This window comes from Megalops cyprinoides, chromosome 5 (genome assembly GCF_013368585.1).
Source record: "Megalops cyprinoides isolate fMegCyp1 chromosome 5, fMegCyp1.pri, whole genome shotgun sequence".
Taxonomy (NCBI): Eukaryota; Metazoa; Chordata; class Actinopteri; order Elopiformes; family Megalopidae; genus Megalops; species Megalops cyprinoides.
In genome coordinates, this window is record NC_050587.1 from 30,266,718 (window position 1) to 30,281,150 (window position 14,433).

Below are 14,433 nucleotides of genomic sequence, written 5' to 3' on the forward strand. Positions count from 1 at the left end.
TCAATAAGACCTCCTTTACCTGTAAATATGGAAAGTTACATGAGACACATTAAAATCATGCTTTAATCCAATATTTACAAGATAATACTCTTCAACCAAATGCCTCAATTTGTAGTTTCTTTCTGAAATAGCAAACGGATCTTGGCTCTCTCTAACAGTTAAAAGATGACATGAGATTTCTGAAGGATAATATCTGTATCTCTGCCGCTGCTCGCATTTGCCTCAGACCCCCTTGTTCTCACGTTCCGCTGTCAGCCATTCTGCTCTTTCTTCAGTTTATCAACTCTTTGCGCACCACCACTCATCCTACGAGATTGACTTCTACAGGCAGACCTGTTCCCATCTCTTCCTTCTCCCATCACCTCTAATCGCTTCTCCACTGCAGCTCTTCAGTGGTGGAGTGACTGCCTGTCAGCTTTCATTGTCTCCTAAAGATACACCTCTCTGCTATTCTTTTGATTTCCCCACCTCATTTTTTTTTTTTTTTTTTAAATTCATGCCTCATTTAATGGCTTCAATTTTATTTGACTTCAATTTTGATTTTGTTTTCCCATTAACCCTCGTGCTTTTCCCCCGGTTTCTCCTGACCCTTAGTCTGTAATGCACACCATTTAATATTGCCATTTTAAAACATACGTTTATGACATACATACATAAATATAATATACATCTGGCAACAGTAATGTAACAACGAGGTCTCATGAAAAACAAGCAAACAATTTTACCTCTCAAAAAACTAATTTTAATTAAAACAAAAAAAATGTTGAATCATTAACAAGTTTATAAAACAGTGATTTAGTTACATAAATAAATTGATATCGGTGTATCAAATCTTAATTTCAACTTCATGAGCATGTTGACACGGGTGAAGAAGTACAATCGTTTACCTATTATAATAAATAAAATGGAGAACATGATATTTCTGTTTCTAAACAAAAAGAGCTACAAACATACCTCTAAGGAAGGGAACAAGAGACACTAGACAACGTTTTGCACCAAAAAACATAAGAAAACTGCTTTTTAAAGCACAAGATACAGAACCATTCAGCTAAAATTAAAGACACTAAGTTGTAACCAAAGTTGGTTGGCTTTCATTTAATGAACAAGTTTGGTTGTTAGAACTCCAGTTTGGTTATTTTAAAGCGTTAAGACAAGGCAAGAAAGAAGGCTGTTCTTGTTTGAGGAATTCTAGAGAAAAACAAAATAAAAAAAAGAGAAGGAAAAAGCGTAAAAAAAAATTAGAACAGTCAGACCTACACAGCAACTTTCTGTCCTGCACAAAGTCAAGATGTCTGCAGAATTGGTGTGCATTTGTTATTGTGCATAAATGGAGCTTTCAAAGACTTTTGTTCACTGTGGGAAAGAGACATGGATGTGGTCAGGCCAATTTTACTCTGTAGTTTCGGGTTTAATGTTGATTAGTAAAACTCGACTCGGTTCAGCCTGTTCCGTTGGATCTACATTTCTAGGCTTGGAGTCACGGGGCCTACAGTCTTGCATTCTGTAATCTTAATGCTAAGGCTCGCTGCTCTGGTTCGTCTATGTCGTCCCTCTTAATCTATGGTGCCCTTTACAAGTGTGTGTACAACAGAAATATATTTTGTACGCGGATACAAAATATACCCATTTATTTCGTTTAAATATATACCAGTCCAATCATGCAATTGAATAGGTGGCTCTGCATAGATGCCCAGCATATAAATTCACCACCTGAGCCAGCCCCTGAAGCAAGGCGCACTTTAGTCCTTCTGATATGTTTTGTTTAAAACCAAGCTACTGCAGCTTCAAGTATTTTGCATTACATAGAATATTCTTTATAAATTAGTTAACGTATACTTTTTTTCAATATTCAGACATATACTATCATATATACAGTACAATAAATGCTCTCATTCTTTCTTTTTTCGTTTTCTTTTTTTTTTTGAGAAATCCCTGAGAATGTATGTTGACAGTTGCTAAGTTTCCACACGCGCAAGCACTGTGTGACATGCTTCTTGACGAACTGCACTGCGAAGCCACGTGGTCAGCCTGGAGTTGGAGATCTTCTTTTGCTTTTTTTTTATTGTTTTTTATTTTCTTTACTTGTTTAATAAAGTAAAACTGGATTATCATTTGTGTTCTTTTGCACTTGCACTTGTACTACACTGAAATGCGAGAATGGATTACAAAGGAGTAAAGCTGGATCCGTACGAGGTACTTGTCACTTAGAATGGAGGTGTTCTGTTTGGTTTAAAGCCATATTTCTTATCTTTGAGGCTGTGAATGTTTACAGAAATAACAGGAGAGCTATGTGGGCTTTTGCCACTGGACAACATATACTCAGTGTAAACCAAAACATTTTTGTTTTTCTCTTTTACCTCTCTCTCTCTCATACAAATAAAAGAAAACACACAAACTTTCACAACATGACAATTTTCTCTTTTTTTGCGAACTAAATAGTTCTATACACATAATACCGGTGTGGCTCTGTTATTGTTTTTTGTTTGTTTTATTTTATGTTTTTTTTCATCCTTTTTTGCCATTTTAATTTAAAAAGGGTACAAAGGCAGGCTCAAGTAAAAAGAGAGACCAAGAACTCTGTTAACCGAACCTCTCTCGGACCAGCATCATCAGTTTCTTTTTGCCTTTGTATATTTGTTTCAGGTTGTCGATGAACTGTCTGAACTGGATGTGTCCATCGTGAGCCATGAGGAAGGTCTCTCTTGCCTTGCCCAAGAACTCAATGAATTCACTATAGTGCCGCGGGCTGATGTGGGTTAGCCTAGAGTGCGTGGTGTTGATGTACGCCCCAATCGTAGCGTCCAAGAGCTGTCTTAGTGGGGCTTTGTCCAGTGACATCAGTTTCCCAGAGTTCCTCCGGCCGTGCAAGGCCACCATGCCCGGAGTGGTTAGCGTGCACCGCCGCAAAATGTCAGACAGCACAGTGGCGCACTTCACGCTCTTGACCACCAGGGGGATGATGGCCGCCAGTTCGTTCTTGCCCAGCGAGTGGCTGAGGGCGCACGCCCACAGCACGTCATTGATGGCCGGGTGCGTGTCCTGGTTGTAGCTCAGGTTAAGGTGAGTCATGGCCAGGGTGGCCAGCTTGTACGCCCGCATCGGGTAGCCGCGGTGCTCCATGTAGCGGGCGATGGTGAAGAGCTGCGTGTAGCTCATGCCGGTGGTGGCGGCGTCCAGCACGATCTGGTAGGCCGTCTCGAAGGCGATGTGGTCCTTCTCGCAGAGGGTGAGGGCGGACAGGGCGCAGTTCTGCGGGTCCTTCATGGCGCACTGGAGGGCCAGCGTGCGCGCGCTGCTGGCCAGGTTCTCCTGCTGGTGGCAGTCCAGGTGCAGGCGCACGATGGTGCTGTTGGACATCACCGTCGTGGCCACGATGCTGGTGGCCTCCGTGGGCGTGAAGAGGGTGAACCAGCTCTGCATGATGCTGTCCAACGCGAACACACCTGTCCGGCACAGAGGAAAAACGGGGGTTAAAACCCAGGCTCAGGAGAAGCAGCAGCCATTTCCCTCACAACCCTTGTCTTTACCTCTCCTTTTCTGACAAAAAAATGAAGAAAGATAAAGGTCATCACTTACCTACTTCTGTGGCACAAGTGACTAACCATCGTACCATCTCACGCCGTCGCCAGTTTAACGTTGACAGAGTCATTCTCATAACCTGAAAACAGAAACAAACTTTTGTGAGGAGGAGAGAAGGAGGAGGAGCTGTACAGGAGAGAGCATCTCATCTTTTCTCACTGTGACCACAAAAAGACCACAGGCAAGTTATTTTGGTCCCGATTTGGATCCTCATGCATTCTTGATCTGTTTCGGTCATTACAAAACACTATTTTTGGTTCTAATCCTTGTTCTCCTGGGAAACCCATATTGCTTAAATCATTTATGCCAAAAGTTAAATAATTCAGCCTTTCTAAGAGATTCTTTCCACAATAGCAAGGGTGATCAATCTTGCAGGTGCTGGGGGGCCACACTGTCTGCCACAGTTTCAAGAAGACGTGCTTGTTGATGCCCTGAGGATCCAGATGAGTGTCTGACAGGGTTACCTGGAGTCCCAGCTCCAGAGAGACTTTTAGTAGAGTGATGTCAGGCAAGCTGTCCATGAGTGTGGCGATCTTGAAGGCATCTTGGGCCAGCTTGAAGATGTGGGAGGAGGAGTGAATGTTTTTTTGGATGGACTCTAATACTGTTTCTAGCCTCCGACCATCACCTGAAAGGAAGGAAAGAGAATGCTTTGATTTGGTGTTTCCACTTCAAACATATACACACTTTCAAAATGGTACAAACACTTTCCACACCTGCTTAGACAACGTCAGATAAACCTGTCAGCTCAATTAAAAGATATATGCAGCAAAACTGAGCAAAAAAAGACATAAGTAAAAATGAGTACCCCAGAGCATACAATTACAAATACTTCCACATTGAAAAAGGATAATGTAAAATCAATCTGTTAGATTGAGTTAGTACTTCAGGCCTCGGTTCAGCATTAGGGCTGCACAGCGAATTGAGACGCATCTCACACCCTAGGCTCAGCTCCAGCTCCAGCCCCTTGGCCCTCAGAGGCTGAGACCGCACCCCCAGACCCCGGCTCACGCAACTGCCGAATTCCCTGGCACGGTTTCAGAGCAAGGGCCAGACACACGGGTCTGGGAATGGAGCGGCTCAGGTTGCTCTGGGGCAGGGCTAGGGCTGCAGGCACTTGCACCGCAGGGAGAGCCTGAGAGCTGCCAACACTGTTACTAACTGCTGGATCATGGGGTGCACAATCTATGGATAAGGCTGATTCAATATACCGCAAATAAAAAGTATACTGAATACCCCTGTCACACACACACACACATACTCATGCACGCAAAATAATGGGCATTGGGTAATGGGCATTTTGTGCATTTCAGTGTTTCTGACATTTCAGTTTTTTCCACCACCTCCATTTCTCCAGCTTTGTAACATTGATGCTTTACTGTAGATAACTGAGGATAGGTAAGAAAACAAATAATCTAGGCTTCCAGCAAGGAAGGAGTGCATATGGATCTGCAAGGAAACTTCCTGCCTGTGACACAGAACGGTGGCTAACTGTCAGTACAGCAAGAAAATGCGGATCTGTTTGACAGCTGTGGGGTCTTGGCGTGGAATGGCGGCTTACCTTTGGCGGCCGTGAGCATGGTGGAGGCCAGCTCGCACTGCTGCGACTCGATGTGGCTGAGGGTGAACCAGCGCGGGTAACGGTTGGGAACGACAGATACTATGTGGTGAGGGCGGGACATGTCGCCCGTGGGAGCCGTGGATTCCAACACTGGTAACCTGGAGACAGAGGAGGGGGAGAGGGGGAAGGAGGCAGATGAGTCAGGGACATACTGGAATTGGGGTTACACTACATGCTGTTATCACGTCTGCTTCCACAGGTTTAGCAGGCTTCTTCACGTCTACAGCTTCTCATGAGAGACAGAAATTGTTGGACTAATTCAATAAAGCAACTGTTTCATTTAATTTGTAAATTAAGGTGAAATGAAAACCAGGCACGTTCCAGCTCACCATGACTGGAGTTGTGCATTCCTGCACACATGGCCATTAATAACAAGCAAAGACCCTGCATTTCATCCCTTTCATCCCTTTCATCCCTTTACATCACAAATGATCCTGAAACGCATGTTATGCACGTAAGGTTCTCGACCAGTACATGCATCTGATGCAATCGCAACAGCCACACAAAATTTTGTAAAACAAAAGCTGATCTTGTAGTTGCCTTCCAGTCTGGATCGATTTAAGGTCCAGATCTTTTCCAAAAGAAAAGTCCACAGATAACATAACATGGCATTTGAGGTAATATATGAAATGTAAAATCTTGGTGCGAGACTCTCAGAGCAGAATCTGATCCCAGAGTAACAGCAGGTTCACGCATCTCATTCCAAACGCATTAAAAAACCGCTAAAAGCAGCACCCCACAGGAGCTTGCTGTCTCTCCTGCTATTTGGTCCGAGGGAGTTCGAACAATCCCTGGAAGGCACAACTTCTATTTTTTACAGGGGGAGGGGGTGAGGTCTGATTGAGCCTCAGAGCCTCAGAAGCGTTTAAAAAAACCCCAAAAGTGCCTTCAGAGGGGAAGACTGCATTTTTAGCAGGTGTGAGGGCGGCGCTAACTCTCTCCCTCTGCTACAGACCACAGTCAAAGTTCAAAGAGGCAAAAAGATGTCTGCCGCTCCACTGTCGCTGGGCAGATACGGGGCGCGAAGAGGCGCGGCTGCTGTGTGTATGTGTGTGTGTGTGTGTGTGTGTGTGTGTGAGAGCAGCTGGGGCCTCGGCGTCCGTCGCCCACTCCTCCCTCTCGTGTTCGACTGGCGAGATTAGTGCAGGAATCTGTCCCCAGAGCTGCCGTTTCATTAACTAATATTAACAAGTGTCGCATCTCCTTCCTTTAACCCTCACACCCCCACAGCCTCCCCAGCCGAAGCAGCTCCATTAAACTCGATAAACCCTGTCTGTGGTTCTTCTGAAGGAAGACTGACAGGATTTGGTACATTCCCACCAAAGAATAACTACTTCTCCAGATTCCTCCTGTCACTACTATTTATTACTAACCTCTAGTAGCCTCTGCCCATACGAATCAAAACAATGGCTTTAATAATTGCAGAATTTGGACCGTAAAGAGACAGTATAGATGTATAGCTACAGGAGCTGGGTCACTTTTAGTGTTTGTCCTGATAAGCTGCTGTTCAAATCTAGAACTAGACTTGGGTTTGGGTTGTTCATTAAACATCCCTGCTAAAAACTGTGAATTATAGCAACTGTGTCCCGCAACACAGACCATGGCTTTAAATCTTTGAAGTGAGCACCTAGTTTGCTTAAGAGAGACTTTGCCGACGGGTTCTCAGACAGTGCCACCTGAGAAAAGTGGGATGAACTGACGGCGGAGGGTCCCACAGGTAAGCTGAGCAGTTTAACAGCCCATTTGCAGCTGTGCGTGTGGACCCCGGAGTGGCACGCTCCCCCCCCCCCCCCACCCCCCCACCCGCCCAGATGGGACCTGTGTTCCTCCGCTTGGCACCATCCCGATTGGCTGGCTGCCACTATGCCCCAGCATTCTCTGGGGCAGTGCAGGGAAAGGGGCCAGGAGGCTGCCTAGCAGCAAAGTACATCGCGGGCCAGTTCTTGAAAGAGTTTTCCAAAGCGCGCTGAGTGAGAGAAATGAACTCTGCTTCCTGAAGCGTTACGCCAGCATACATCCTGGAATTTATCCCCCCGCCTCAGTCAAAACGCTGACAAATTTCATGTTGCATGAAAGATTTCACAGTACTACAAAGTCTACAGGCTCAACGGGGAAACTGTACTCCTCAATGCTTTTTTCTCAAGTGTAACAAGTAAATATATCAAGGAGCAATTAAGGCAGTGTGGTGTAATGTTGAGGAGCAGGGTTCATAACCCAAGGTTGCTGGTCGATTCCCAGGTGGGAGGCTGTTGTACCCTTGAGCAAGGCACTTAACCTGAACCTCTTCAGTAAACATCCAGCTATATACACAGACGTGAGCTATTTACGTCTCTCTGGGTAAGGGCGTACACCGGGCAAATAATGTCACCTAAAGCCAACAGTCTTAAAACCAACGGCTTTGGTCATGTGGATGAGGGAGGGTGTATTTTCTGAGCGCCCTGACAGGGTGCGGTGGATGGCAGGAGACGGGTAACAGGAGCCTTGCTGAAATAGCTCACGGTCGGCCACACTGGCACTGCGTAAGTGGGCAGGGACGCCAGGAAGAGGCTGGCGGAACAGCCAGGGCTTATTTCACTACTCTGCAATGTGACGATTCTGTGCTCCAAAGCCAAAGCTGCCGTCAGGGGAAGGGGAGCGGGACAGCGCACCGCAGACCATACAACGTGCCCTTTTAAGTTCAGGGAACGGCTTTTTCTCTCCCCGAGACGGGCGGGGTACGCGGTATTTGCAGCTCCCTCTCGAGCTGGACCCTGTCGCGTGATCCGGAATTGGGCCCGGGAGCCAACGGCGCGTACGCGTGTTTATTTCTGTGACCCGAAAACAAAGGTTTTGGGAGCCAGCGCCGGCTAATGCAGCCAGCCATTAATCTCCTCTCCACATTACAATTACGGGGTCTGGCAGACGAAGGAATGGCACGCCGGACAAAGTCCCTTTTGAGGGAGCGCTGCTGGAGACAGGCAGCCGAGCAGTGCCGGTGTCTGCGACGGAGGCCGGCTCTGCATTCCTGCAGGAGGCAGAGAGCAGCCAGGCCTTCAGGCTGCCCAGCAAAACCGGTGCGGCAAAGTTAGTCTGGGGAATGTTCCATTGGCGGACCTTATCAAACTGCGAGCTCCAGCCAAACGCCAAATGCTTGCAAACCACGCTGAGAAGACGTGTGAGTGAATTGGGCTCTCTTTTCTTTTCTTTTTTCTTTTTTTCTGAAAATGACCTAGCTCTCTCGCAAGCTGGCCTGCTTGAATAAGCAGCGGAGCTGCTAAGCAACGTTAGTGTTCATTTCAAGTTAAAGAAATACAAGCAAATGCATAACTAAAACTAGGACGCTATTCCTGCCAAATGTCTGCAAAAACAAAGCTGTTCCCCTCACGTTTGTACAAATGTGTTTTAATAATTCTGCCAAAAGATGTCCTTTTAGAATGATATTTTATTGCTCTTATGAAGTTGTAAAATATTTTTTTTTCTCTGTCACACTTTTACGTCCTGACACCGGAACAGCTGTGAGAGGGATCAGCCCTTGGAAGAAGAGCTGCCTTTGGCCCCACTGCTTCCAGCTCTGCTCAACATCACAGGATCCACTGAACTTTTCACCTGCTCCAGAATAGCAGCAAACATTTTCCCCTCTGAAAGTAAACAGTGTCCTTTTCCCATGTCTTTAAGACGGAGTTTGGAGGGGGTGTGGGGAGGGAGGGGGGTGGCTCTTTTGGATGAGATTAGCGATTTGCAAGACGAGCCTGCAAAATGCAAATCATATGTGATATTCCAGCTGATTAAAATCATGAGAAACTGGTATTTTTGTTCTGTCATGGTTAAAAAGGGCATTCTGGGACGGTATGTTCCGGGCAGGCCGAGTTCCAGCAACTACAGTCTCAGACTAGTATGCTGTTCTCATTTTAAGACGCTACTTACCCTGCTGTTTTCACATAATAATATCAACACATTCTTAAGCATGCTCCAGAAGGGGCTAAATAAAGGGATGCTTTCTGCATGGCTGATGGCTTTATAATGGGGCATGACTTCTAAACCTGATTTTGTCTTCGATACTCAAAGACGGAATATAATGTATTTATTTACCCTGGCCCTGGATCCTTGCCCAAATCTAAACAAACACATAGCTGTGGCAGGTGGGGCTTTGCTGTTTTTTGACGCATATTTACATCAAGTGTGGGGGCTGTGTTGAGCTGACGTATCCAAAGACAACATGAAAAAAAAAAGACATTCCAGCTGGGTTTTCATTCAAGTGAAACGACCGTGGTGGTGGATATTCCATTCAATTCCAACTCTGACTGGTCCCCATTTTCTTTTTGTTTAATCACAGGCGTTTTCTGTTCCCTTCATTGGGCGATGAGGGAGATGATCTATCCGCTAATGTGCCTGACTCAGTGACACAACGAGATGAGCACAGAGTCAGAGCCACACCCAAAGTCCCACAAAAGACACCGACGGTGACTCTGACTTCTGTGGCCTCGTGCCTGGCTGACCGCTCACAAACATGGTTCACTCGCTACCTCTTACTGCCTTTATTAGCAACGAATGCGCTTTTTATAGCAAGCGCCAATGCCCCTTCCTTGGGCTGCCTCGTAACTAAATATAGGGCGGGCTTTTGTTTGGCGATTCACACTGGAAACTTATTTCAGCAGCTGGATCCAAAGTGACTGCCATCAGTCCCTGCTGACACATTCAGACAGAGGGCCTTCACCTCCCTACTTTGGGCTGCTTCAGACATCACCATCTCATACCGCGAGTGACAGGACAGGGTCAAAAGTTGCACTTAGAGGAAAACAGATGGGAGAGACTAGTTTTACAGCACCAAAGCGAACCCGTTTGTTGAATTATTCCCTAAATTGCTTGAACCTTTCATTTCTAATTCAACAGAGGTGATAAAAGAGAATTTCAGCACAAAAAAATAAAACAAGGCTAGAATCTTCTCATGCTTAAAGAGGGACTGCTCAGAAGTAGAACTGAACCCTCTCAGTAAGTCTTTTGATTCAATATTTTTCCAAGTTCATACACCTAACATGTAAGCGGCTTTCAACATTTTTTTCTTTTTCGGTTCATGCGCTCAAAGTACGTGGCGGAGCTAAGAACTTTCCCGCCTGAGTGCCGCCGGTGTTCAAAAACGAGAATCGGCGAAAACGTTCCATGTTCCGCCATTTCAAAGGGGCTCCGGAAAAAAAAATCATAAAAATGAAAATGGTCGCAGAGAAAACAGCCATAAAAAAAACTGTTGAAGTAACGCGAATGCTACCGGCAGTCTCCCTGGAAATGCGGCAAGACTGTATTACTCAGCCGGCTCTGCGGGCCACTGGCGTCCATGGTGAAGCGAGGGGCGGTGCGAATATGAAATACACAACACCCTCCGAGGCCAAAATGAGACCCAACGCCACATATTTATTATTCACACATTTTCTAAAACTAATTTTCAAAGGCAATGAATTATTTAGCGAGGTTCCAGCGGAGGCTGCTTTGTGATTAAACAGCGCCCCAAATACTCCCCTTGAACAAGGAACTCAGAGGAGAAGTATTCCCGTTACTAAATTAAACGCCTCTGTCTTCACAGGGCTGCTCAGTTCCCAGTGAAGTGTAAATACCCTGCTCCCGGCACCCTGCTGAATACACACGCCCTCAGAGGGAGAGAAAGAAATAAAGTTAAAAGAGAGAGAGAGAGAGAAAGAGAGAGGGGAGGGAGAGAAAGAGTGAAGAGGGAGAGAGAGGGAAAGGCAAAGAGGAGACAGAACACAGAGAGAAAGAGGAGAGAGAACAGAGGGAGAGAGAGTCTCCTCCGAGAGTTTGCCCCTCTTGGGCCTCGCCCCGTCTACGGCTATCTGGGATGAAGGGCAAGATGGGTACTCACCGCATTGCTCTCAGTGCAATTTTGTATGCCAGTTCAGCATCGTGAGGTAGGAGGGAGGTGAAGAGATACTTGGCGAAGGTGTGCATTGGAACGCTCTCTCTGTAAATGAGTTCCCCCAGACCACTGTATGGCCCACCTGTAGAGTCAAAGACAGAGGAAAAACAAGAGGGCCTTTTAGCAGCCTGACAGCCATCGCGTGTGTGCGCGGCCCTGCCGTCTCCGACTGCTAGGCTAGTAAACACAGAGCACAGCGCAACAGTAGCCTTTCACAGCAACGCTCTGGTTAATGCGTTTTACACTCTCGAGCGAAAACACGTCTCGAGCAGGGCTGTCTTCGCCTTTGTCATGCGCGGCTTGTTACGCGTTCAATGGGGTTTTGAAGCATTTGATCTGGGGTGGGATTTCCTGTCCGCCCCCTCTGGGCAGGGGAGGGGTGTAGAGGAGGCCCCCTCCTTCGGGTTAAATTCCTCTCCCGCTGCTATATAAGAACAAAAAAAAAAAAAAAAAAAAACAGACACTGACTCAGACCGAAACCCCCGCAAAACCTCCCCGCTCTCTGTTCACCCCGCTGCAGTCATGCCCAGCCCCAGACCGCGTGTCACACTCCTGGTAGGCTGAGACGAGGCTTTTCTCTCTTTTTTTTTTCCCTTCGCTCGGTGTGACGTTTGTATGTGTCATAACAGGAAAAGGAAAAGAAAGAGAGAGGGGGGGGAAAAATGAAAACAAAAACAAAAAGCACAAACCCGGGTGGGGGGTGGGGGTGGGCTGGATGTTGTGGGAGGAAGCGGGACTCTGGCAGCGAGCTGCTCACGGTGAGGCCCTGCGAGGCACCCCTCGTTCCAGGGGCCAGATGAAACCGCGGCTCGCTTTCAAGCGGCGGGGAACGGGTTTTTTTGTCACTTGCCTGCAAAATAAACTGCGATGCTAAAAGCCATATGCGAGGGCTTTGCTCCCGCCTGTCATTAGATTATTTTTGACTTGAGCGGGTCCCGGCCGCAGCCCACATCACACGCACAGCGCCCAGTCCCTGGCTGCCGTCGGGCCTGCTCTCTGGCCCGAGCATGGGAACTCTATTATTCCCTGACCCAGAGGTGGGTGGTCCTCCCTGGGGCTGGGGACTCGGAAGGGAGGGGGGGGTGGCTGGAAGGAGAGGGGGGAGGTTGGGGGGGACCAGGGGACTCCCAGACGGATCCTCCCCCACACTGCGCACCACATCCTACTCCAGCGCTGTGAAATGCGAGACAGGCAGCGGTGACTTGGTGCTGGCGCTCTGGCAGGCAGGCATGCAGGCTCTTCCATTTTTTCTTTTTGTTCGACTGCAGAATGTGTTTTTTCCTGTTTTGCAGGTCCATGTGATGTTTCTTGGCATCGGATGCAAGGAGAGCAGGAGAGTGGGCTGCCTTCATCAGCTTCTGTCTTTCCTCAAAAATATAAACTAGGGCCCCCGAAATAGCATTCCCGCACCGAGGGGTGCAAGACTATTATTGTGAAATTATACTGGAATAAACATTTTATACAGTTACAGGCGCTAGTTCAATCCTAATGACACCCCTGACAATATGACTTATGTTCACAACATAACAAGCTACGCACTACAGCCGTCAACAAAATGAAATGGATACAACAAACTACATTCCTATCCCATTAAATCAGAAAATTAGTCTCTGCAAAATCCATTCTTTTTTTCATTTTAACTCCCAATTTCATTTGAATACACAAAAAAGATGCCTGATTATTTCTCACTGCTGGTGGTGATATATTATGCTGGACGTATGGATAATTGTTTGGACTGCTAGTTGCTCAAAGTCTTTGATCAAGGTGGAAACAGACAGGAAGAGGCAAATGGACAGTCACCACTTTGGCTCTGTCCTACGCTAGTCAAGTTAAGCTGAATTAGCACTGGCTGATTCTATACCACTGCGCCAATTATGGCTGGTGAAACCACTGGACAAGGCAAAGGGTAGAGAGGTACTGGGAGGAGAGCTGTGGCTTGCCTTCTAACAGGAAGACTGCTTGCTTGCGGAATATCTTGACCAGAGTGTCATTGAGGTCCACCTCCAGGAGCTTGGCGATGAGCTGCTCCTCGTTGCGGCAGACCTTCTCCTGGGCGTACAGCCCGTCTGGCATGATTCTCTGCTGCCCCAGGCCCACCAGAGCCATCTCCACCGCCAGCGCCAGGTACGACTCGCCCTCCTCCAGGAACCGCTGCACCGGGAACAGCTGGAAATCCGAGCACTTGGCTGGGCCCATGGCATCTGTGAGAGGGAGAGACAGGGAGAAGGAGGGAGGGGGAGAGAGAGAGAGAGAGAGAGAGAGAGAGAGACAGGGAGAGAGAGAGAGAGACAGAGTGGGAGGGAGAGAGGGAGGGAGGGAGAGACAGGGAGAGGGAGGGAGGGGGACAGAGAGAGAGAGACAGAGAGAGAGACAGGGAGAGAGAGAGAGACAGAGGGGGAGGGAGAGAGGGAGGGAGGGAGAGACAAGGAGAGGGAGGGAGACAGAGAGGAAGAGAGAGGAAGAGAGAGAGAGAGGGAGAGGGAAGGAGACAGAGAGGAAGAGAGAGAGAGAGAGAGAGAGGGAGAGGGAAGGAGACAGAAAGGAAGAGAGAGGGAGAAGGAGAGGGAGAGGGAGAGGGAGAGGGAGGGAGACAGAGGAAGAGAGGAAGAGAGAGAGGGAGAGGGAGAGGGAAGGAGACAGAGAGGGAGAAACAAAACAAGGAGAGTGAGAGGGAGAAGGTGAGAATAGAAGAGACAGAGAGAGAGATGGAGGGAGAGACAGAGAGGGGAGAAATGGAGTGAGAGACAGAGAGGGGAGAAATGGAGTAAGAGACAGAGAGAGAGATGGAGGGAGAGAAATGGACAGGGGGAGGGAAAGAGATTGAGGGAAGGAAAAAGGAAAGAAGAGAAGGTGGGGAACAGAGGAAGAGAGGAAGAAAGGGAGAGAGGTAGAGAGGGAGACAGAAAAACAAGGAGAATTGAATATCACTTCACTCATTGCCATAAAGTACAGTTTGAAATTTCAAGCAGTCAATCTCATGTGCCTATATGCAAGAATAAGTGTATTGTTTTTCACAACGTGAAATTATTAGGTTTTACAATGTGAGAGGAGAGAAAGACAGAATGAGAGACAGAGAGAGAGAGAGAGAGAGAGAGAGAGACAGTGAGAGAGGGGAGACAGAGCAAAAGCAGGCAGGGGGAGCATGTCGAACCGCAGTCAGAACGCCGCCAGTCTACTGTGTTATGAAAAGCCCTTCACAAGGTCCACGACTCGGCAGCTTTTTTAATAACGAGGCACTTCAGAGGATCGAGTCGTTTTATAATAGCGCGGCCCTCGCGGATGGCGCTCTGGAGCCGATATGGGGGGCTCAGAACGGATTTTCAGGCCTGAA

The 14,433-nt window shown here is 47.5% G+C and overlaps 1 protein-coding gene across 1 annotated transcript in view; it reads right to left on the minus strand.

The window, feature by feature from the left end:
- Window positions 1-871: 871 nt before the first annotated feature.
- Window positions 872-14,433, minus strand: part of zswim6 (zinc finger, SWIM-type containing 6) — a 73,345-nt gene continuing 59,783 nt past the window's right edge. Inside the window, exons 9-14 of the mRNA XM_036528219.1 lie at window positions 13,043-13,303; window positions 11,049-11,184; window positions 5,141-5,298; window positions 4,044-4,207; window positions 3,577-3,658; window positions 872-3,443 (exon numbers count right to left, since the gene is read on the minus strand). Coding sequence (XP_036384112.1) covers window positions 2,581-3,443; window positions 3,577-3,658; window positions 4,044-4,207; window positions 5,141-5,298; window positions 11,049-11,184; window positions 13,043-13,303 — 1,664 coding nt within the window. The 3' untranslated portion in view covers window positions 872-2,580. The remainder of the gene's footprint in view (window positions 3,444-3,576; window positions 3,659-4,043; window positions 4,208-5,140; window positions 5,299-11,048; window positions 11,185-13,042; window positions 13,304-14,433) is intronic.